Raw genomic sequence first — 22,734 nt, forward strand, 5'->3', positions numbered from 1 at the left:
TGGGAACTTCTATATGCCTTGGCTGTGGCCCGAAAAAAAATTTTCCAAAAAAAAAAAGGAATAACAGACCTTTGAAATATGCACAAAGCCAAACATGATATAACTGCAAGGAGAAGCAGACAAATCCACAACGGAAGTCAGAGATTGCCGTGTCCCCTCTCGATAATTAATAGGACAAGTGGGCGGAACAGGAGCAAGAACGCAGCATACTCGAGCGGTACCGCCAACCGACCCGACGGACAGACCGTTACAGACCGCGCCACCCAAACACACATGCTTCCCAAGGGCACTTGCAACAGTCGCCAACACAGACCACGTTCCGTCCGGGCCACAAAACGAGGCTTACTAAGTCCACAAGAATTCACGTTGCAGACATTATGTTCTTCCACTATAATGGAATTAAATTTGAAATCAATAACAGAAAAATCCTTGGGACGGTCTCAAATGCTTGGAATTTAAAGAACACACTTCCCGGAGTTCCCGTCGTGGCGCAGTGGTTAACGAATCCGATGAGGAGCCATGAGGTTGTGGGTTCGATCCCTGGCCTTGCTCAGTGGGTTAAGGATCCGGCACTGCCGTGAGCTGTGGTGTAGGTGGCAGACGCGGCTCGGATCCCACATTGCTGTGGCTCTGGCGTAGGCCAGCGGCTACAGCTCCGATTCGACCCCTAGCCTGGGAACCTCCATATGCTGCAGGAGCGGCCCAAGAAATGGCAAAAAGACAAAAAAGACAAAAAAAAAAATTAAAGAACACACTTCCCAACAATCCTTGAGTCAGGGGAAAATAAGAAAATAAATTAGGAAGCAGTCTCAACAGAACGGAAATAAAAACACAACACATGGGGACTAATGCAAAGCCGCTAGAGAAGAACTTAGGGTGATGTTTCTACGGCTCAGGTGGCTTCGGAGGCTTGGGTTCAATTCCTGCCAGGAGCAGTGGGTTAAAGGATCCAGCGCTGCTGCAGCTGTGGAGCGGGTCGTGTACTGGAGAATAAGAAAGAGTCCCAAATCAATGACCGCCGCTTCCAGCCTAAGAAAAAGAGACACAGACACGCAAATTAAAAACGCAAAGTGAGCATGAGAGAGGAAATCATAAAGATCAAGTAGGAGGTCCCGTCGTGGCGCAGTGGTTAACGAATCCGACTGGGGACCATGAGGTTGTGGGTTCGATCCCTGGCCCTGCTCAGTGGGTTAAGGATCCGAGCGTGGCCATGAGCTGTGGTGTAGGTCGCAGAGGTGTCCTGGATCCCATGTTGCTGTGGCTCTGGTGTAGGCTGGCGGCTACGGCTCCGATTCAATCCCTAGCCTGGGAACCTCCATATACTGTGGGAGCGGCCCTAGAAAAAGCAGAAGACAAAAAAAAAAAAAAAAAAAAAAAAAAAAAAGGATCAAGTAAAAGTCGATGAGATAGAATACAGAAAAGCAAGTGAGAAAACAGGAAAATCAATCCAAAACTTAGTTCTTTGAGAATATCAATAAAACTTGATAAACCACTAACCAATCTGACCAGGAAAAGAGAAGGAGGCAGAACTGAAATTACCAATAGCAGGAAGGCGGAGAGTGACATGGCTACAGATTGTAGCTATTACAAAAATAACGAGGGAATATTATGCACAATTTCACAACAATAAATTTGACAGGTTAGAAGAAATTGACAAGTCTCTTCCTCTTTTTTTTAATGGCTGCACCCTCAGCATATGGGGGTTCCTGGGCCAGGAACTGAATCTGAGTGGCAGTTACAACCCGCTCCACAGCTGCAGCAACACTGGATCCTTTAACCCACTGCACCCGGCGGGAACTGAACCCAAGCCTCTGAAGCCACCTGAGCTGCTAAAGTCGGATTCTTAACCCCCTGAGCCACAACAGGAACTCCCCGGATACGTTTCTTAAAAAACGCAGTATACCAAAGCCCACGCGAAGAGAAACAACCCTGGATAGTGCTCTCTCTCTACTTAAGATTCGAAAGTGTAGTTTAAAACCTTCCCACAAAGAAAGCTCCAGGCCCAGACAGCTTCACGGGTGGACTTAGCCAAACAGTTGAAGAAGAAATAAGAACACTTATACACAAATTCTACCCAAACATTGACTCGTTCCATGAGGCCAGCGTTACCTTGATACCAAACCCAACGACAGTAGAGAAAAAAAGCCACAGACCCCTGTGCCTCATAAATATAGACACAAAAATCCTAAACATCCTTTTGCAACTAAAATTCAAATATATCATAGGGGTAATATATCATGACCAAGAGTGGTTTATCCCAGGAATATGGGGTGGGTACAGCATTGGAGAAGCAATCAGAGTAACTCACCATATTAGCAAACAAAACCCAAAAAGCTACATGATCATTTCAAAAGATGCAGTAAAACCATTTGACAAAATTCAACACTCATCCCTGATTTTCTTTTAAAGCCATTGGCAAACTAGGAGTAAAGGGACACTTCCTCAGCCCGATGAGAGTGATCCGATGCTGAATGTTCTCTCACTTCAACAAGGAACAAGACAAGGAGGTCTGCTTTTCACCACTGCCATCCGACATTGCCCCGGAGGTTCTTGCCAGTGCAAATAGGCAAGAAAAAGCCATACAGATTGGAGAGAAACAAGGAAAATTACTTAATTCTTTTGGGGGGGGTGGGGGCTGCACCCACGGCATATGGAAGTTCCTAGGCTGGGGGTCAAATTGGAGCTGCAGCGGCTGGCTCATGCCACAGCCACAGCAACGTGGGACCTGAGCCACATCTGCAACCTACACCACAGCTCACAGCCGTGCCAGATTCTTACCCCACTGAGTGGGGCCAAGTATTGAACCCACATCCTCATGGATACCAGTCTGGTTCGTTACCACCGAGCCACAATGGGAACTTTGAAAATGGCTTTATTCTTAGACAACCTGATCCTCCAGAGGCACAGAGGCAGTTCGGGCAGAACGGACAGCCTTTCCAGTAAATCATGCTGCAAGAAAATACCCACATGCCAGAGAAGCAGAAGGGGGGGGGTGGAGAAGACGAAGCTGCAGCAGCGGGGGAAGGAACACTTGGATTTTATCTCATGTTACATCAAAAAATTAACTCAAAGTGGATCGCAGACCTAAATGCAACACCAGAACTGCAAAGGCATGTGGGAAAACCTCTGCGAATATGGACAAGGCGAAGGCTTTGTCCCTCTAATCCCCAGATCACAGTGGGAAAGTAACATTGGTTCTTCAACGGACACTGTAAAGAGAAGGAGAAACAAGCCACTGACTGGGAGGAAATCTTTGCAAAGCATGCGTTTCGTATAGGGCTGATCCGGAATATATAAAGAACCCTCAAAACTCAATAATAAGAAAACAACCGGATTTTTGAAAATGGGGAAAAGATTAGAGCAGACATTTCACTAGACAAGATAAACGGGCATGTGGAGAGACATACAGCTCCAGCCGCTACTGGGGAAACGCAAAATACACGCCAGGCTCCCACTCGGTAAGAAAAGCCAGCACCGCAGGGACGTAACCATCCCCCAAAGGCCAGAACGGGGAGGAAAGCCACGTCTCTGGCGGCACTGTAAACGGATACAGTTCGGCGGCATCTTTTTTTCTTTAAAAATTAGGGGGAAGGGATGGACTGGGGGTTTGGGATTGGCATCAGCACACGGAGGTCTGTGGAGCGATTGGCCGGTGGGCACCTGCTGTGGGGCACAGGGAACTCTTCCCCGTCTTCTGTGACCCTCTATGTGGAAAAAGCGTCTGAGAGAGAATGGCTGTGTGTGCACGGATCACTGACTCACTTCGCCGCCCAGCGGAAATGACCGCAGCCCTGTGAATTAACTCTACTTCAATAAAACTCACCAACAAATGAAGCACACGCCTCCCACGTGATCCCATAATTCTACTCCTAGGCATTTCCCCACGAGGAAAGGAGATGTTTGTCCTTGCAGAGACTTTCACAGGAACGTAAATAGTGGCTTTATTTGTAATTGACAAAAACTGGAAACAGGTCCAACATCCATCCAGATGAACGGATAAACAAGTCCTCGGGGTACCCGTGCCACAGCCGTCGGGAGAGGGGCCCTGATGCACGCAAGGGCTTGGACGAACCTCAGCATAGTGGAGCTGAGAGAGAGGCCAGACCCAAAAAAGAAGGCACGCTATGTCCTTCCATTACAGAAAACGCTAGAAAATGCAAGCGAGTTAGGTCATGGGTTGCTTGAGAAGGGGGCGGGTGTGGCATGGAGGCTACGCGACGCTTTCGGGGGCGCTGGACCTGCTCACTAGGCTGATGGTGGTGACGGCTTCCCGGGGGTCCGCACGGGTCAGACCTTGTCACCTTGTGTGCTTTAGAAAGGGCAGTGTGTCCTGAGGCGACGCCACGTAACTCAATAGAGCCGATTTTTAAAAATTCAGAGGCAAAGGCCCACACTGGGGAGATATTTTGAGTCACACAGGACAGACGAGGGGGTAATAGGACTAAGACATTAGAGGCACTTGAAAACCCCCAAGGAGAACAGTAGCACCCGGTTGGTTTGCTAGAGGACAGAAGCAAAGGCCCAGGGCCCGGGGCGGCTGAATAGACAGACTGTCATTGTTGCTGGTCCTGGAGGCTGGAGGCCGAGCCGCAGGGTGGGAGGGCTGGTCCCTGCAGAGGCCTCTCCCCGGGGCTGCAGGCCGTCTGCTCCCCACCCCCATGTCCTCACAGGGTCGTCCTGTGTGTGTGTCTCCGTCCTGACCTCCTCCTCCTCCTCCTCGCAGGACCCCGGTCACTTTGGACAAGGACCCACTCTGGTGACCTCGCTCGGCCTAACTTGCCTCCTTAAAGACCCGTCTCTAAACACAGTCCCGTTCTGGGCTCCTGGGAGTCAAGCCTTCAGTATATGCATTTGGGGACACAGTTCTGCCCGTAGCACAAGCTCACAGGGGAAAAAAAAAAAATGAGCAAAAGACATAACCAGACAAGTTACAGGTCCAGAAATACAAATGACCAATAAATGCACCAAAAAGGTGTCTAATCAAAGCATACATGCAAATGAATCAGATGCCCAGGCTTCCGCCTGCCTCCCCAGCTCTGGTTTGCAAAGGCTGCCCCAGTGCTGGGACCCCGGCTTGAGGTGACCCCTCTGCCTGCCGGGAACCAGACAAAGCTGCCGGGAGCCCCTGGGGAGGGACCGCGGGGCTCCCGGGGCGCCCTCCGGTCGGGCCGAGGCGAGGCCAGAACCCACAGCGCTTGATCTGGTTATGGATGGAAGATACCTGAGGAGAGATTCCCACGGCAAAGGCAAGACCAGAAACATTCAACCTGAGGTTTTTTCCTCTGCCCCCCCGGCCTCCCCCTCCCCGCCACCCCGTCCCAGTGGGCATCATGCATAAACCAGACCCACCAACAAAGAAATACCTGCGCGCCCATAAAATCTATTTTTCTTCTTTTGACGTCAGCCGTGCGGCCCTTTCAAAGATAACATTCCTTTCTCGGTCCTGCAAGGGGTCACGATGGCCCACCGCTGGCCTCGTACGTGCAGGCGTCTTTGGTGGACTTTATGAGCAAAGGACAATATATCATTTCCCTTCAAGATAGAGCCGCTGGGACACAACGGAGCGGCCAGATGACCTGGGGCGATACGGGCCGCGGCTCAGGGAAGGCCTTAGCTTACATACTTAGACTCGTGACCTGAGGCATGTCACCAGCCCCATGACTCCTATTCCGCCCATTTGACAAGGCTGCCGTCTCTGGCAGGTTACCAAACAGGGGACGGAGCCAAACAACAAGGAAAGGCGAGGAGGTGACTTGAAACGATGGATCAAGGACGTTGCGCCCCAAGACCGGGGACCGAAAGAGTGGGACTCGGGGTGTGGGACGAAGCCGCAGGAGGCGGGGGACCTTGGCAGACGAGGGGGACAGGGGGCCCAGAGGCTCGGGGCGACGCTTAAGCGTGCCCAGTGACTGGGCCCTGCGCAGGCCCCGCGCAGAATCCTCGCCTGACGCGGGGACGAGAGCCTTCCCAGCGCCCCCCAGACAAGCAGGTCACCAAACGCCTGCCAGGGCTCGGCTGAAAGGAAGGCAGGAAGGGAAGCGATTGTAAAAGAAAGAATGCGGCGGGCCGTCCAGGCCTACGAGAATTCGCCCCCGCGGCCGCCGCCCCGCGGCCCACCCTGCAAGGAGCTGGGGACAAGGACCAGGAGGCGACCTGGGAAAACGGGGAGCGTGGCCCTCAGATGGGGCTCCAGGAGGACACTTTAGGAAGCACGTTCTCGCCTCTCTCCTCCTTAGAAAAGCACTAAAAACATCCACCAAGACGGGTGCCCGGCCGCACCCACCCTTTCGTCAGCATCACACACATTGACCGCCGCCTCCCCCGACCGCTCCGGAAGGTCCCAGAGCTTTCTGGAAGGTTGGAGTCCTCAGGGGCACTGGCACGAATGTCTCCACTTCTTTCATAGATGGACTAGGGATTAATCCTCTGTGAGCACAACCCTTTCGGGCGCCAGGCCACGTCACTCCTGCTGCGCTGGCCAGGTGACTTCGATCTGCTCGGAGTCTCCAAGCGGGGACGGGGACCCCGCGCGGTGCCCCTGGGCTGTCTCGCCGTTGCTGGTGACGATCGGGCCGCAGCGCTGTGCGGGGTCGCCCGACAATTATTTATTGAGCCTTTGATTCAGACGGAAGCGCTCCTCCCACACGTGAGGCGCTGAGGCAGGACAGCAAAATGCAAGGGCACGGGGACCCCTGGAGCTCCTGGGACGAGAAACCCAGGGCACCCCCACAAGGAGGGGCCTCCCTGTCTGAGAAAGAACAGATGGAGGCAGCTGGGCCAGTGGCGTCCGGAAGGGAGGTGGGGGGGTATAGGGGGTGCCCCCTCGGCCCCTAGGCCGGGTGGACCCTAGGCAGGGGGAGGCTGGGAGCCAGTGGGGGGGGGGCAGAGGCAGCCCTGCAGTGAGGAGCAGGATGCTGGGGTCACGGGAGTGGGGAAGGGGCTGCTGGGGAGAGACAGGGCGTTTCCTGTGCTGCTGAACAGGCTGGGGGACTGCGGCGCATACGAAGCAACCACCTGCTCTTTGTCCCCCATCCCTGGCTCCCGGCATCCTCCAAGACCCTTGAAATTCCCTGGGGGTGAGAGCAATGGGGGCATCTTTTGTTATAATATTTGGTGTTTTGACCTCCGTTCCCGAAGCCACTCCAGAGCCATGGCTGTGAAGAACGTGTCTTGTTTAAATCACATCCATTGCAAGTCCCTTGGCAGCACTGCTGGGCTGGCTGAGGAGGAGGCTCTGGGAAACACCTAAGGAGAGCCGGCCCTGAGTTTGGGCGGGGGCTTCCAGGGCCCCCACCTCCACGAGCGGGGAGATGGGCTGGAGATGGACCTGCTGATCAATGGCCACTGACTGCATCCACTGGGTTTTGCCACGAAGCCTCCCCAAGCCCCGAAGGATGCGGTTTGGGCAGTCTCTGGGTCGTGAACCTGAGGAGGTTCTGTGGGCGTGATGCTCAGAGAGCCCCCACGCCCCACCCCTTCCCCAGACCCCACCCCACGCAGCACTCCGATCTGGCCGCTGCTCAGTCTTTTTAGGAGAAACCTTTTGTAATAGATACGGAACATGCCTCTCTGAGTTCTGCGAGGCACTCTAGCAAATCAATCGAACCCAAGGAGGGGGTGGTGGGCACCTCTTGGGTCAGGTGACAACCTGGACTGTGGCTGGGGTCTTGCGGGACCGAGCCTGTAACCTGCCCAGCCCCCTCTCCACCTCCCGGGAGGCCCAGGAGTCCTGGTGGGGCCCCGGGGAGGTATGTCAGATGCAGCAAATGAAAATGTCTGTAAAAATAAAAGCGTCCCTGCCTGCCTGCTAGAAAGGGCCAACCCCCCACCCCCAACACTACCAAATGCTGGTGAAGGTGCGGGGCAATGGGGGGGGGTGCAGGTGAGGCGGGGTGGCCACCTTGGAAGACAGCTCGGAGGTTTCTTACAAAACTAAACCCACTTTCGCGGTACCATCCAGCGAGGCTCCTTGGTCCCTGCCCAGAGGAGTTGAAAACAGGTCCACGTGAAAACCTGCGCACGGCTGTTGCGAGCAGCCTACTCGTACCTGCTGAAGTGCAGGAGGCAGCCGATGCCCTTCGGGGGCGAGGGGATACCTTCCTGTGGTCCATCCGGACCACGGGGTGCTATCCAGTGCGCAGGAGAAGTGTGCCGTCAAGCCGTGAAAAGACACGGAGGAAACGGAATGCAGATGACTAAGGGGAAGAAGCCAGTCTGAAAAGGCTACACACTGCAGGCTCTTCGCTGTAGGACATTCTGGAAAAGGCAAAACCATGGGGACAGCAACAAGACTCGTGGCTGCCAGGGGTTGGAGGAGGGATGAACCACCGGAGCACAGAGGACGTGGGGGCAGGGAAACTGCTCTGTGTGGCGCCGTAATGGTGGACATGCGTCCTTGTGCCTCGGCCACAACCTGTAGAGTGTAGCCGAGGAGACTGCAAACCGTGGATTCGAGCTCATAATAAGGCGTCGGTATTGTAACGACTCGTAACCTCGGTTCTAACAAACGCATCCTGCCGGCGCAAGGGTGAACAGGCCTGGAGACTGGGCAGCGGGAGGGGGGATGTGGAAACTCTTTACTCTCTGAGCCATGTCCTGTAAACCTAAAATCACTCTAAAAAGAGTTATTAAAAAACAAACAAAAGGTTGTTTTACTAGAGCTTCCGACGTAACCGGGCAGCTTCTACTCTGTCCGGCAAACAGACCCCTGAAGCCGTGCTGCTCAAACCGAGCAGCCGAAGCAGTGATGGGATGCAAGTGGTGCCGCAGGCCAGGAAGGAGGCGAGAGGGGCCACACTCGGTTCCCCAGGCGGTGAAGCCCCACCTTACACTCAGAGGTCTCGGGAGGAATTCTGTTGGCAGATGATCAGAGAAGCGGGGTCTTAGTGTTGGGGGCTCAGCACCACTGAGACCCCATCTCTCCTGAGGAGGACCTTGGCCCTGTCAGCCTCACGGCTCAGAGCACCACCCACCAAAATGCAGCACAGCGCCTACCCTCTGCCCTCCCATCAGCCACCCGTGGCTCTGAGCCCAAGTTCCAGCCACATCTCGGAGTGACATTAGAACCTTGTGGTTGGAGTACCGCTGCTCAGCCCGCGCTTTACAAAAAGAAAGCCCCCCCTCCTGCAGGTCCCAGGATCCTTCTCCCCTCCTCCTCGGGCCCTGCCAAGGTCCTCTGGCAGCCTCAGATCTTCTCCTGCTTCCTGGGGTCCCCTCTCTCCATGCAGCCTGCTGAAGGACCCCCAGCTCCGCAGAGCACTTGGGGTGCTGTGGGGGTGCAGAGAAAACCAGTCTGCTGGGGGAGAGGCTGGAAGCCGGGAGCAGAGAGGACCAGGGAAGAGCGGGGGCTGGGGCCAGGAGGGAGGAGGGTGCTGCCCCCTCCCCACAGCTCTGTGTTTCGGGGGAGGGGAGTCGGCCCTTTGGGTGGGGGTCCCCAGTGAGGGCTGTGTGGGAGGCTGGAAGTAGGGTGGGTTGGCAGCAAGGCCTGGCCAGGCCAGTGGCCTCACAGGGAGGCATGGCTGGGGGCACCTGCCGTGGTCTCAAGGGTGGAGAGAGGGGCCCAGGGACTTCAGCTGGGCTTGCAGAAGGGCTGGGGCGGGAGTGGGGGAGAGGAGTGGGGATCCAGACTAGGGAGGGAGGGGCCTCCAACCCCACCCCTTCCCACTCTCCCAGTCTCCCACTTTGGCCAGCAGCCAGAAGGCTGGCAGGCTCTGAGTGGGCCCGACCCAGGGCTGTTGTGGGCACTTGGGCCAGGCGTGTGGGCACACAAGCGGGGCGAGGGGAGCAAGGAGTAGCTGCTGCGTGCGTGTGCGTGTGTGTCGGGCAGAGCGCGGCTCCGGTGCGGCCCAGGTGCGCGCGGGGCGGTGGCCGGCAGGTGAGGCCCAGGTGCGGCCCGGGTGCGCGGGCGGCGGCGCGCGTCCTCCCGGGCGCCAGGGGGCGCTGCGGCGGGGGCGGGGCCCGCGCCGCGCGCGCCGTTCCTTCCGCCCGCGGCCCCGGAAGCCGGCGATGGCGCGGAACGTGCTGTGAGTGGGGGTCTCGCGCCGCGGGGGCGGGGGCGGGGCCGCGCCCGGGACTTGGCTGCGGGGGCCCCGCCCCGCCCCCGCGCCGCCCCGCGGGTCGGAGAGGGGGCGCGCGCCCGCGGCGGGCACGAGCGCGGGGCCGGGCCGGGGCCCCGGGCGGGGGTCGGGCAGAGAGTCTGCCGCGCGCGAACGTGCGATGTCCGAGCGGCCGTGGAGGCGGGGCGTGGGGGGCGCCGCGCGGGCCGCCCTGGGGGCGGGGGCCCGACGCTCAGCCAGGCGGCGGGAGGTTTGCGGGCCGCCCGGGGCCTCCGCCCGCCCACGCCCACGGCTCCCCGGGGAGCGACTCTGACCCCCGCTGCAGTGCCCGCCGCCGGTCACCAGAGGGGATATGCGAGCCCCTCGGGCGGCCCGCTGCCAGCCCCGCCGCGAGGGTAGAAGGAGGCGGGGCCCGGGCGGCCCCGCACCTGCAGAACCTCTTCCTTCCAGCCTCTCAGGCACCCACCCCGCGGGGATGCCGTGCCACGTGGGCCTGGGTCGCCAGGAGACCCCCGTAGACATTGGTAGACGTTACCGAGCCACTGCGCCCAGCACGGCGCTGCTGCAGGTGCCCTGTGTCAGGGTGCCTCACCCAGGTCCTCTGGCCCGGACCCCCTCATGCTCCCCAGACTTGTGAGGCCAAGGGACAGCGAGGGGTCTGGCTTCCTTGAGCCTCCTGCATAGTGTGGAGTGCCCTCCAAGATGGGGGTTCATGGCTGTGCTGCACACTGGTCACCAGCGGTGTGGTGGGACCCATGGTGGCTTCCTCTGCCCCCGTGCCCACCTTCCAAGAGCCATCCCTTGGGCTCCCAGTAGATCCCACGGACCCTGGGCCCTCGGCCCCTCTCCAGCCCCAAGGCCCAGTTGGGTCCATTCGGCACTATGGCCTCTGAAGCCCACCAGACCCACAGGGGGCGTGGGCCCAGTGGGCAGGGTGCGTGGGCAGAGGCCGCAGGTGGGGGCTGCTGGCACCTTTGTAGCTGCCTCTGCTCCCTTTGGGGGTTGGGGGTTGGGGAGGCAGGCGGTCACCTTGTAGCTGGTGAGCTGCACACACCCCGCCTTCTTTTATCTTTTGATCTTCCCTGTTGTCAAGGATGAGCTGCCGACCTGGGAGCGCTGGGGGGGGGCAGCCCTGTCCCTGCCGCAGGGGTTGAGCCAGGGCTGAGCAAAGCCGGTTCTGACCGATTCCACCTCACCTGAGTGGGAGGGACTGGTGGGTGAGGCCGTTGCTGGGGGGGGCCCATTCCTGGGGGCCCATTCCTGGGGGGGTGACAGCCATGCAGGGGCCGCGTGCCTGCGGGACCAGCACTTTGAACAAACACGTGTCTCTGGACCTGTTTACCAGGGGGGTGGGCGTGCTCCCTGCTGGCCTCTGTTTATGAATCATTCACTGGTCCTTTCCAAAGGCCGGCCATGGGGGTCAACAGCCCACACTGCCCGGGGGCTGGAAAACAGGCCTCCTGCATCGGGTGATGGGGGGCTGGCCTGCGGGAGCTGCCCCCTTGCTCCCTGGCCTGTGGGCGTGATGACCTGTGGACCCGGCTGGGGCCTTGTGTTCGGAGCCTCTGACACGACCCCTCTTCCCCCCCCCCACGCAGGTATCCTCTGTACCAGCTGGGCAACCCCCAGCTGCGGGTCTTCCGCACCAACTTCTTCATCCAGCTGGTGCGGCCTGGCACAGCCCAGCCTGAGGACACTGTGCAGTTCCGGATCCCCATGGAGTAAGGCCCACCCTGGGCTCGGGCGCGCCCGGCCCCCACCTCACCAAAGTTCTCCAGCCGGAGCCCATGCTCCAAGGCCTGGCGTGTGCGGAGCGCCGCTGAGGGGGTGCTGGGCGCTCTGGTTCCACGGAGGAGGCGCGGCCTGGGACCCCCTGCTTTTTCTTGCATCAAGCCTGGCTGCCCTTCCCAGGAAGCTGGGCCGGGCTCCTGCCCCCACTCACCGTGGCTTCCAGAGCCTTCGTCCTGGGGTGGGTCCTTCACAGAGGCCCCAGTTAAGGAAGGAACACAGCCTTTCTGCCTCCCGCCCTGACGTCCGAGGATGTGACGGCTCAGGCCAGGGGCCCCGGGGGTTGCCTCGAGCTTCTGGGTGAGCTGAGGGTTGTGCTGCCAGCCTTCAGAGGTGGAGGGCCATTGCAAGTGAAAAGAGAACGGGCCTAGCCCACTGTCCCCGCGAGTGTCACTTCTGAGAGGTGCCTGCTGGGATGGTGCCCTGCGGGCCGACCCTGAGCAGCCAGGGGCACTCGTAGACGGGCCCCTCCCTTCGGGGCACCCCCTGGCAGCTCAGGCCCCCGGTGAGCGGGACCAGGAGGGTAGATGGTCCCCCATGACCCCCGCTCTGCCGTGTCAAGGATGAACCAGTGCCACACGTCCATGTTCAGCCGGGCCAGGCCTCGGGCCCAACCTCTCCCTGACGCGGGGCTGAGGCTGTGTCCCTGGCCTGCTCCCACTCATGGCTGCTTTTGACCTTGGCTCAGTTCAGACTCCCTCGTTTCTCCTTTGCCCCAGGATGACCAGAGTGGACCTCAGGAATTATCTCGAGCGCATTTACAACGTGCCTGTGGCCGCCGTGCGGACGAGGGTGCAGTACGGTGGGTGCCCGAGGCGGGCGGCTCTTCCCCAGAGCTGGCGCAGGGCCGCGTCCCGCTCGGGCCCCTCTGGCTTCTAGTCCTTGGCGTGTGAGGAAACTGAGCCTCGGGGTTGGTGTGGCTTCCTGGGCTGGAACTCGGGGGGCCTCGACCCCCCCGTCCGCCTCTAAGGTCGCTGAGCAAAGTGCTTCTGCTCCGGCCCTTCCTGCTGACCCCCTGTCCCCACCCCCAGCTGCCCAGGCGTAAATATGACGACCCCCAGGTCAGGCAGCAAGAGCCTTTGTGCCGACTGGAGAAATCTGGTTCTGGGGTTATTTTAGACCCGTGGAGGGGGGTGTTCACCGAGGGGGAGCTGCCGGTGGCGCCTGGCGCTGCGGGCCTGGCCCGTCGGCTCGGGCGCCGGGCTGTGCTCTGTAGACCGTAGATTCCTGCATGTTTGCTCCTTTCTAGAAAGCGGGTTCTTGGATTAGTGGTTCTGGAAAGTTCGTGCTGGAAGAAGTTTTGTCTCCCCCCCAACAGGTTCCAACAGGAGGAGGGATCACAGGAACATCAGGATAAAAAAGCCAGACTACAAGGTGGCCTATGTGCAGCTGGTGAGTTTGCGCCTCACCTCAGCCATGACCTTGGTTCTAATCCCCATGAAACCCCGGCGGAGCCAGGGTTCAGAGCGCAGCTTGGCCGTGGGAGGGGGTGGTGGGGACCTTCTCGGGGTGGCCATGCCAGGAACGGGCGGCAGTGCTGGGTGGGGCGGGGGGCTCAGACAGAAATCAGAGCTGGCGGGCCTGGCCGCGGTGTTCTGGGGTCCTGGCTGGCCGCTCCCCACTGGACCGCAGCATGGCGCATCGGGCCAGCTTCTCCTTCCGCGGCTTCTGCCTGGCCGGGGCCTTGGGGAAGGGGGCCCGAAACCCAGAGCTGGCGACAGTGAGACACACACCTTCCCAGCCCGGCTCCGGCTCCCTTCCCTCTCCAGGGAGCTCCTGACCCAGAACCCGCAGCCTCGGCCACTAGTGCCAAGGCTCCGCGGGCTCCAGGCAGGACCCTCCGATGGGCAGGTGACCTTGGACCTGCCGGGTGTCCGTTAACTGCCTGTTGTTTGATACCCTGGGTGGGGCTGGGGGTCCGTCCTCGGCTTTCTGGGTTGGGGGTGCGCAGCCTCCCGAGCTGGAGCCGGAGCCCGAGGGGCCTCGGCCACTAGGTGGCAGTAGCGCTATTGTGAAACGGGCCTCGGGCCCCAGGGCCGACCTGGGCCTCAGGAGGCGACTGTTGACAGACCAGGTTAGCAGGGCAGCTTTTCTGAAAAACAGCCACAGTTGTTCTAAACAGAGCCCCCCATTATTTGGCCTAATATTTGCTGTGCGTGAAATCAGCCAATCCGGGCGGAGAGAGCGGCCGTTGGCCTTATAAAGACGCCTGTGTCCTGTGTGCAGGCCAGCCATCTGTCTTTGTCACGGCCCCCGGTTGACATCCCATATGTCGCCTTTGCCACGAGGCCCTTCAGCAGGAGCCATAGTTACAAGTGGCTTTTGAGCCACCCGAGCCCCGGCGTTTCCCGGGCCCCACCGCACTCCGGAAGCTGAGCCGAGGGGCCCGGGGTCTGGGGTCTGCAGCTGCCGCCCGGCCTCCTTTCTCCCCTGTGAGATTGGTGGCACAAGTGGGGGCACAGGCTGTCCCTGCCGGGCATGCTTCCCTCGCTTCCAAAACCAAACTTGCAGCAGACCCTGGAAACTGGCGGGGAGGTTGGGCCCTTGACCCCTGAAAGGGGGGGGGTCCCTTCTCTGTCCCCCGTCAGCTGGGGCGTCCTCCGTGTGTCCCTCGGGGCCCTGTTCCCGGGGCTTCTGGTCTCAGCCGACCGTGAAGCCCACGGAGGGTCCATCAGGCAAGTTCAATCCCCGCGGTTATTTGGAGTTGGCTGCTTGAGGAAAGCTTGTCCCACAAGGGCGGGGGGGCGGCTCCCCCCACAGCCTGATAAACGTTTCTTTGGCCCAGAGTCCAGAGCCAGTAAGTCACCCCCCAGCAAGGAGCCCCGGCCCCCAGGCTTGAGCCACAGCCGGCTGGTGACAGAGGCTGGCCCCTGCCCCGGCCCCTGCTGGCCTGCGGCTTCCCTTTTCACTGGGGCACTTCCCTCCCTCCCAGTTCTTCTCTGCTCATCAGCTTTGCAAGGATGGAGGACTTTTGTTTCCGAAAGAAAGTCGGAGGCGAATTTGTCCGGGCGGCGGCCACCCCCCGCCCTCCCCCGGGGGCTGCCGTCGGCGCCCGCAGTGGCTCTGGGCTCCCGGCTCCGCAGGAATGAGGAATTCCTGTCAGCCGCAGCCTGTTTTTCCCCAGAGGGCCGCAGATTGCCATCTTTGTCTTAATGCTTTGAAGTGTCGTCTTGCCCCCCCCAGAAAACCAGCAGCATCACCTCGGAATATTAAACAGAAAGCCCTGTGCCGGGCAGGCCGCCCTGCATGCAGACGGTCGCCCTTCGGCGTCTGAGAGCCGAGGAGCGCGACCCCCCGCCCCGCAGGCTGGCTACTGAGCGCCCCGCGGCCGCCTCTCCCCGCCCGGGGCTGCCCTCGGCCCGCACCCCTGAGCCGGATTTACGGCCCCCCGCGCGGGGCGGGGGCCGCGGGCTGTTGCAGAGCGCGCTTGGCCGCCTGCCCAACTCCAGATTTCTTGACAAAACAAGGGTCTCCAAGAACCAAGTGCACTTGACCGATTTCACTTATTCAAATTTTCCAGCATCGGCGCCGTCCTCCTCCTCCCTGGGAGCAGCGGCCCGTGTCCCGCCTCCGGAGCCGCTCCGCGCGTGTGGCCCTCGGAGGTGGCCCCGTCCTCCCTGCCGTCCTCCCTGCCGCCACCGGCTGGGGGCTGGGCTGGGGCTCAGCGGGCGCGCACACACACCTTCTGAGCTCTCAGGGGAAGATGGGAACGCAGTTAATTGGCGGAGCCGGTCCTGGTGTCGGGCCTGCGGGGCTCGTACCATCCACGCCCGGTCGGCCCGCTCTGAGCCCAAGCAGGGTTTGTCTTTCACGCGGGCTCCCTGGGTGGACACGGTGGCAGCGAGGCGCCCGCTGCTGTGCCATCCTCGCTCCCAGCCCCCGGCCGGCTGGACTGGGGACTCCTGGGGCAGGGGCTGCTCCGCGGGCCGGGCAGGGCTGACCTCGAGGAGAGGGCGAGGAGAGGGCCCCGGCCGTGCGGCGCGCTGAGCCCCGTCTCCCTCCCCAGGCGCTCGGGCAGACCTTCACCTTCCCAGACCTGTTTCCCGAGAGGAAGGGCGCCTCTGTGGACGTGGACGTCCGGGACCAGGTCCTGGAGGACCAGCGGCAGAAGCACAGCCCCGACCCCCGGCGCGGGGGTGTCCCCGGCTGGTTCGGCCTGTGACGTGGGGCCGTGACAACGTGAATAAAAGTGCTGCCTGTGGACACTGGCCCGGACTCTGAGGGCTCTGTCCCCCTCCCCCCGTGAGCAGGGCCGCCAGTGGGTCACCCTGAGCCGCTCTGGGAGAGAGCGCCTGCTGGGTGGGCGAGGGGTGCCAGCTCCAGGAGGGAGCCTGTGCAGGCCGCGGTCTGGGCTGGGGGTCCAGGGAGTGCTGTTTAGGCCGCTGACCCAGAGAGAGGGCTGGAGGCAGGAAACAGACCACGTCTGGGGAGATGGCCGGGCCGAAGGCGTGCGGATAGGAAATGGAGTGTGGCCAGGGGTGGCCAGCACGCGGGGGCGGCTGGTGGGGAAGAGGGGCTGTCTGGGGGCGCCCAAGGTGAGTGGGGCTGGAGGTGGCCTGGTCCCCTGCTTCTCGGGGTCTTGGGATCTGCCTGCAGCTTGAGTTCTCTTAGGATCACGCTCGGCACTGAGCCTTACCGAGCGCCCCCAGAAGGCAGCGCGCGCTGGCCGAGTGCGTGAGCGAGGCCCTGCAGGCTTGGCTGGACGAGCATGTGCGTGGGCCGGGCCTGGAGGCCCGGGGGGCAGGCGGGAAGGCGCTGCTGGCCTGTTTGGGGAACCGGGCCGTATCGGCCCCGTGCAGCTCAGGACCACTCAGGGCCAGTGTCCTCCGTGGCTTCCTGGTCCCCGACTCCCCCCGCCCTTCCCTCTGCTGGTGGCCACCTCCAGGGGCCTTGCAAGGGGAGGCAGAGTGGAGAGCTGGCTCAGCCGTCCCCCTCCACCCCGAGGGACGCTGGCGTCGCATGACGTGGGCCTTTGAAGCTCCCCTCCACCTGGAGGTGAGGGTTCAGGGAAACCCCACTCTTCAGCGTTGGTTTAAGGTGATGGGGAAGCTGCCAGGGGTGGGGGTGGGGCGGAGTCAGTGGCATTCTCCTTAGAGAAATAATTCATGGGGCCCCATGGCCCCGAGGACCCCGACTCAAGGTCGGGAGAGGAATCCATCCTTTGTCCGTCCTTCCAGCACCAGCCGCCCGCATGCCCGTGATATGGGTCCCTGCTCCGCCAGCCTTGGCCCTCACCCCCCTGCCACCTAGTGGCCCTCTGCTGTCCTTGCTGTGCCCCCAGCGCCCCCAGGCCTGGCACCCGCCCTTCACAGCCCCAGGAGGAGGAGGGGCCGGCCAGGGGCAGCAGCCTCAGTCTCCTGCGCACCCGCGGGCAGCAGAGCCGAGTGCGCGGGCGGGGACAGCAAGTGGGCTTCAGCTGGGGGTCTCCTCGGCTCCACCCCCGACACGGAGGATTGAGGGGGCTACTTGCTACCGCTCCCGGCCTGGAGGCTGGAGCCGGTGCCTCGGGAGCCTCTGCCCAGGACGATGGGCCCCTCCCAAGGTGGTGGCCCAGACGTCCCGTCCCAGCAGCCCTGCCCCCCGGCTCCCCACCCCCCGTGGGGCCCCCTAGGCTGGGCGCCATCCTCCCCCTTACATCCAAGAGGCCCGTCCCCTGCTGCAGGGGGAACTCCTGCGGGCCTGCCTGGGCTGCACAGCCTCCCGAGGGGGGGGGACTGGGGACTCGCCCTCCCCCAGGGATGGTCCTGCTGGGAGTACCCCAGGCCAGTGCCCACCGCACGGCCCCCCCGTCTGTATGGCCACGTGTCACGCTGGGTGGGGGGTGCGAGCCCCACGGTGCGGCATGTGACGGGGGGCTGGGGGCTGCGCCGGGCCCTGCTCAGAGCCGCAGGCCTGTGCTGATGAGTTATAGCTGCAGCAGGCCCGGCCCAGGGCCCACGGGGAGGCAGCCCAGACCCCCCAGCAGCCCCAGGTGAGGCCCAGCCGCCAGGGCTGCCGGGAGGGAGCGGAAACCCATCTGGCCACAGCCCCTCCGTCGGCATCTGGTTTTCCTCTTCGAGGGCCAGAAAGTCTCCCCGGGGCTGCATCACGCTGTCATCCCAGCTCCAAGCCCACGGCTTCAGGAACCGACCGCAGGTGACCTGCCGCCTGGCTGGGCCCCACTGCCGGGGGGGCCCCCTCTCGCTTCAGCTGCCGGGACCCCAGTTGAGTTGGAGGTCACCTGCCTGCTGGGGGCTCCGCCTTCTGGGCCCGAGCAGGGGACCCAGGCCCAGGGACCCGGCAGTTCTTGTCGGCCCCTCCCGCCTCCCAGGTTGTAAAACAGACGAAACTAAGCTGTCGGGCCCCTGAAGGCAGGGCTGCGGGGCTCCTCTCCCGCTCCCACAAACATGGGCTCTCGGCCCGGCCCGGGGACGAGTGAGCGAGCATGTGCCTGTGAATAACCCGCTGGAGACACCCCACTCGGCCCGCAGGACAGCCTGGCCGGCCTTGCCCGGGGAGCCTGAGAGGTGGGCCTGGCCCGCCACGTCTGCGCGGAGGCTGACTTCGGGCTGTAGGGCGCGGTCGCCTGCCTCACCCCCTGAGGCAGGAGAGCTGGTCCAGGCGGGTTCTCCTGTGCTTTCCAACTGCTTTATTGAGGTTCTGTCCACCCCCCCCACCCTCCAAAGCACATGGTTGGGGCTGTGTGTCCATCCCTAGGTCAATTCTGAAGCACCCGCACGGGGCCCATGCTCGCCGACCCCCACGCCCGGCCTGGCCCTGCCAACCACGCGTCTGCTTTCTGTCTCCACGGATTTGCCTGGTCTGGACATTTCGTGGAAGTGGAGTCATGCAGCGTGTGGCTGTCGGTGTCTGGCTTCTGTCACGCCACGTCCTGCCCTCCAGGTCCCCCCGGGGCTGTTGCCGAGTCAGGCTGCCCCTCTTTTTTCAGGTTGAGTAATACTCCGCCCCGTGCCCAGGACGCGGCGCGAATCTGTCTGTCTGCTGACAGCCCGGCGTGTGTTCCCATCGCTCTGGGGGGTGGGTGCTTCGCCGGGAATGTTTCGTGCGAGGCGGGTGCTGCCTCTGCCTCACCGGCGACAAGGGTGTGTATCAGCCCCTCCCTGCCAGCTGCGGAGCGGCGGGCAGCTCCCGTACCGCCCGCCACCGAGGCCCGTGGGGACGCCTTCCACAGCCTCTCGCGGGACTCTGGGGGCTCTGCCGCGGCGGGAGCTGCCACTTCAGTGAGGCTGGCACGGGGAGAGGGTGTCCAGCCCCAGCACCCCCACCCCGTGCCTCTCTCCTTCCACGCGGCTCTGGCCCTTGGAAACCCTCAAGGGCCCAGGCGTGGGGGCCGGCAAACGGGGGCACGGCTGCCTGTCGCCATGGGCACGGGGCCCACCCCATCTTCACCCCCTGAGACAAAGTTTTCCGCCCTCCCAGAGTCAGGTGCCACAGGGCAGCCCCCCATTTCTGCCAGTGCCCCATGCCTGCTTCCCCTGCCCTGCCCAGGCGCTCGGCTTCCCGGGAGAAAGGGGGAGGCGTCCGGACTGGGGCCTCCCTCCCAGGTTCCCAGCCACCCACCTGGGGGAGCTGCCCCGCAGGGCTCGGCCCACACACCACGAGGGCGACACGGGGACACGAGGACAGCGGCCCGGGGAGCCCCAGCCAGGACGGCTCTCCACGTGGGCTGCGAGGCCGACCTGTTCAGCCTCTGATACCCTCTGAGATCACCCCCAGCGCCAGTCCCCCCAAATCACCTCGTTACTTCTCTGTAAATAGGGCTTTTCCTCGTCAAAATAATCAGTGTTTTTTTTCGCTGCTCCCACATCTGGCTTTGATTGGCCCCGGTCTCGTCGGGTGGACGTGGAGCCTGCGAGGCCGGCCAGCCCGCTTTCCTCCCACGCCTGGCCGACCAGGGACCCCATCCTCTCCCCGCACGTCTGCCTGCGGCCTGGGCCGGCTCTGTAGGGGCCCCCTGCTTCCCTCTGCAGAGTTGGGGCCCAGCGCCCCTGTGGCTACCCCGCTCACCTGCGTGACCCATCCCTCAGTCATGCCGGCTGGGTCCCCATGCCGGGTCCTGCGCCTGCCCTCCCAACAGTGGGCATAGCTGCAGCCAAGGATCGGGGAGACGCTACTGTCAGGACAAACAGGGAGGTGCCCCAGTGTCCTCGGAATCAGCACCCGAGGTGCCTGGGAGCTCGCACGAGCACATGGTGGGTGCCTCAGACGTGCACGGCGGGCAGCCCTCCGGGACGCAGAGGCAGGGGCCCTGGGCCGAATGTCCTGGGCCGTCTCTCCTCCCGCCCCAGGACATTCTGCAGGCCTCCAGGTCCACCGGCCTGGACACGGGGTGCCCAGCATCTGGGCAGAGGCTGCAGGAACAGCAAGACGGCGCCCACCCGTGAGACTGCCCGCTGACCACCGAGGGGGCTGCGCCTCGTGTCCCCTTGGGTGGGGGAGGTGCCTCCCTCCCAGAAGCCTTCACGCAGGCGCAGGGCCACGGGGTGGCCTGATGCACCTCCCTTCGGGGGGCGCTTGCAGTTCCGGCGGCCCAAGCGATGGAGGTCCTCCCTGGGGCTTCACGGCAGCCAGGGCCCTAAATTACTCTTATAAAAACCATGTCAGCCCCAAACTGTGTGATATCTGATTTGTAGCCCTAATAAAACCCCATGCCTGCTGCTGGGGGGCGGGGGGGAGCCCGGCGCCAGGGGCCTCCCGTCCAGCGGGTGTGCGTGCACGTGCAAGAGGGAGTGAGGGGTGACCTAGCGGGGCTCCTGCAGCTGGGGGGGCCCTGCCTCACTCCGTGGCTCACGAGCCCCGCCCCCGCCGACCCCCCGCTTTTTTAACTAAAGCTGCAGCTGCAGGAGTCACGGGCCTGGGTGGCGGCTGGGTGGTGGGCCTTTCTCCAGGCGGACTGTGCAGCCCCTCCCGCTGGAGGCGGGGGGACCAGGGGCTGCCGCCAGTGTGGCCCGAGGCCGGGTGCTGAAGGGGACTGCATCCGGCCGCGGGTGCCCCCGCAGCCCGGCCTTGCTCAGTGTCCTGCTCCCCACTGGGCGCGCAGGCCCCGCAGGGAGGGCCGCAGCTTGTCCCTCCCTCGGCGCTCCGAGCCAGCTCCGGCGACAAGCAGTGCAGGTTCCTTTCTTCCAGTGTCAGGCTGGGGAGGTGCCCAGGTGACCCCAGGACGCCCCCAGGAGCGTCTTCCTGCCCCCTCACCCAACGCAGGGCCTCTGGGGGCGCCAGGCAGGGACTAGCCATTGACAGGCTCCCCGTGGGGCCTGGTCGCTAAAGGCCAGACCAAAGGCCCTGGAAAGCCACCCCCAAGGAAGTCTGGCTGGAGTAGGGCAAGCTCCAGCCCCCAGCCCCCAGTGGGGCCCAGGACATGGTGGACGAGCAGGCAGGGCAGGCCTGGGCACCAGAGGCCAGTGTACGGACGTGAGGGGCCCATCTGCCTCCTGGTGGCCAGCAGACATGGCCACCTGGACAAGACAATCTGTTGGGGCAGCATGGGCTCTGCGGAGACTTCCAGAAGGGAGGCGGGGCTCTGGGGCCTCGAGGGCCAGGCCTGCCCTTCACTCTGAGCTGCTGCTCGCAGTCACGAGGGCCCAGTGGCAGCCTCCTCTTTCTTGTCTGAGATATGGCACCGGTCACATGGGCAGGGCGGAGACAGGGCCAGGCTGGCAGAAGGCACCCCACGACTCTCACCAGGACCCTGTCCCCTTGACGCCCGGCCCCCTTCTCCACCCAGGTGTGTGCCCTGGCGTCGAGCAAGGCCCGGGGAGCCCCTGCCCGGCTCAGGCCTCTGTCCCCACAGCTGTCCCTGCCGGGCGTGGTCCCTGGTGGGGAGCGCTCCCTTACACAGCCACGGTGTGGCAGGGCGGGCAAGGCAGAGCAGCGGTCGGCCACGCTATGGGGCGTCCACCCTGCGGGGAGGGGGTTGGGGGCAGAAGTGGGCACTTTGTCGCTGCCCAGTTTGGCAGCCCCAAATCAGACCACCCACCCTGTGCTTTTGGGCCCAGACAGAAACCGCCCTTCACGCCGGCCCCCGACCGCGGGCAGGACGGTCGTGAGATGGACCTGCTGGGCCTCGGCCGCGTGTCTGTCCAAGGCCGGCCCCTGGGCAAAGCCGCCCTTCTGAAGAGGGTCCTCACGTGTGTCCCCAGCGCCCCCGCGCTGCCTCCGCCTGCTTGGCTGGCCCCTAGCTTCTGTGGCTTTGGGGCGCTGTGGGCCCCGGTGGGTCTCAGGGGTCGACCAGCTGCATGGTAAGAAGGGCTCTGCCCCTGGGACCTAGCCCTTAGGACCCTCAGCCCTGGAGCTGGGCTGGCGGGGACTCAGGCTGTGCCCCTCAGATCTGGGCTCTTGAGTTCCTCCTCCCTCGGTGCTGCCGGGGGGGCCCCCCGGGCCTTGAGACCCCTCGGGAGGGGCCCCCGTCCCTCGCCTGCTGGGGCGCAGGTGTGGCCGAGTGTGCGGGGCCACGGCCCCAGAACTCCAGCCCCAAGGTTCTGGTCACTGGAGAGCACGACCCGAGAGCCCCTACCCTGGGCCTCTCCTGGGTCCTGAGACAACCTGGTGCGTGACTGTGCGGGGCTGGTCCTGTGTCCCCGAGAACAGGCAGCACGGGTTCCGGAGGGCGTCTCCCAAAAACACAGAGTGGGCTCGAGGCCCTGCGGGGCCCGTCCTGGGGGAGGCCAGTGGGATTAGGACCAGCTGCCGCGTCTGTCCCAGCCTGTCCTCGCCTCTCAGAACACATCCTCTGCCTGCCCGGTCCCCTGGCCTCACCCTGGCTAAGCCCGCCTTGGCCCCGCGGCTGGTACAAAACAGGAAGACTCTGTGTTCCGAGCCCCCTCTGGGGCTTAGAGGGTAAGGGGAGCCGGCAGCTGCCCGAGGGGATGATGAGTGACGCCCTTTATCTGAA

At 62.8% G+C, this 22,734-nt stretch overlaps 1 protein-coding gene across 2 annotated transcripts; it reads left to right on the top strand.

The window, feature by feature from the left end:
• MRPL23 (mitochondrial ribosomal protein L23) lies at positions 9,965–19,640 on the top strand. 2 transcript variants are annotated; one of them, XM_021082608.1, is made up of 5 exons: positions 9,965–10,022; positions 11,654–11,776; positions 12,563–12,645; positions 13,162–13,235; positions 15,850–16,051. In XM_021082608.1, exons 1-5 carry the CDS (start codon positions 10,006–10,008, stop codon positions 16,003–16,005), a joined length of 453 nt encoding a protein of 150 aa, XP_020938267.1. In that variant the 5' UTR covers positions 9,965–10,005; the 3' UTR covers positions 16,006–16,051. The 2 variants fall into 2 exon arrangements, with proteins under 2 accessions (XP_020938267.1, XP_020938266.1); XM_021082607.1 differs by having other exon boundaries at positions 9,987–10,022; positions 11,654–12,024; positions 15,850–19,640.

This window comes from Sus scrofa, chromosome 2 (assembly GCF_000003025.6).
Source record: "Sus scrofa isolate TJ Tabasco breed Duroc chromosome 2, Sscrofa11.1, whole genome shotgun sequence".
NCBI lineage: Eukaryota > Metazoa > Chordata > Mammalia > Artiodactyla > Suidae > Sus > Sus scrofa.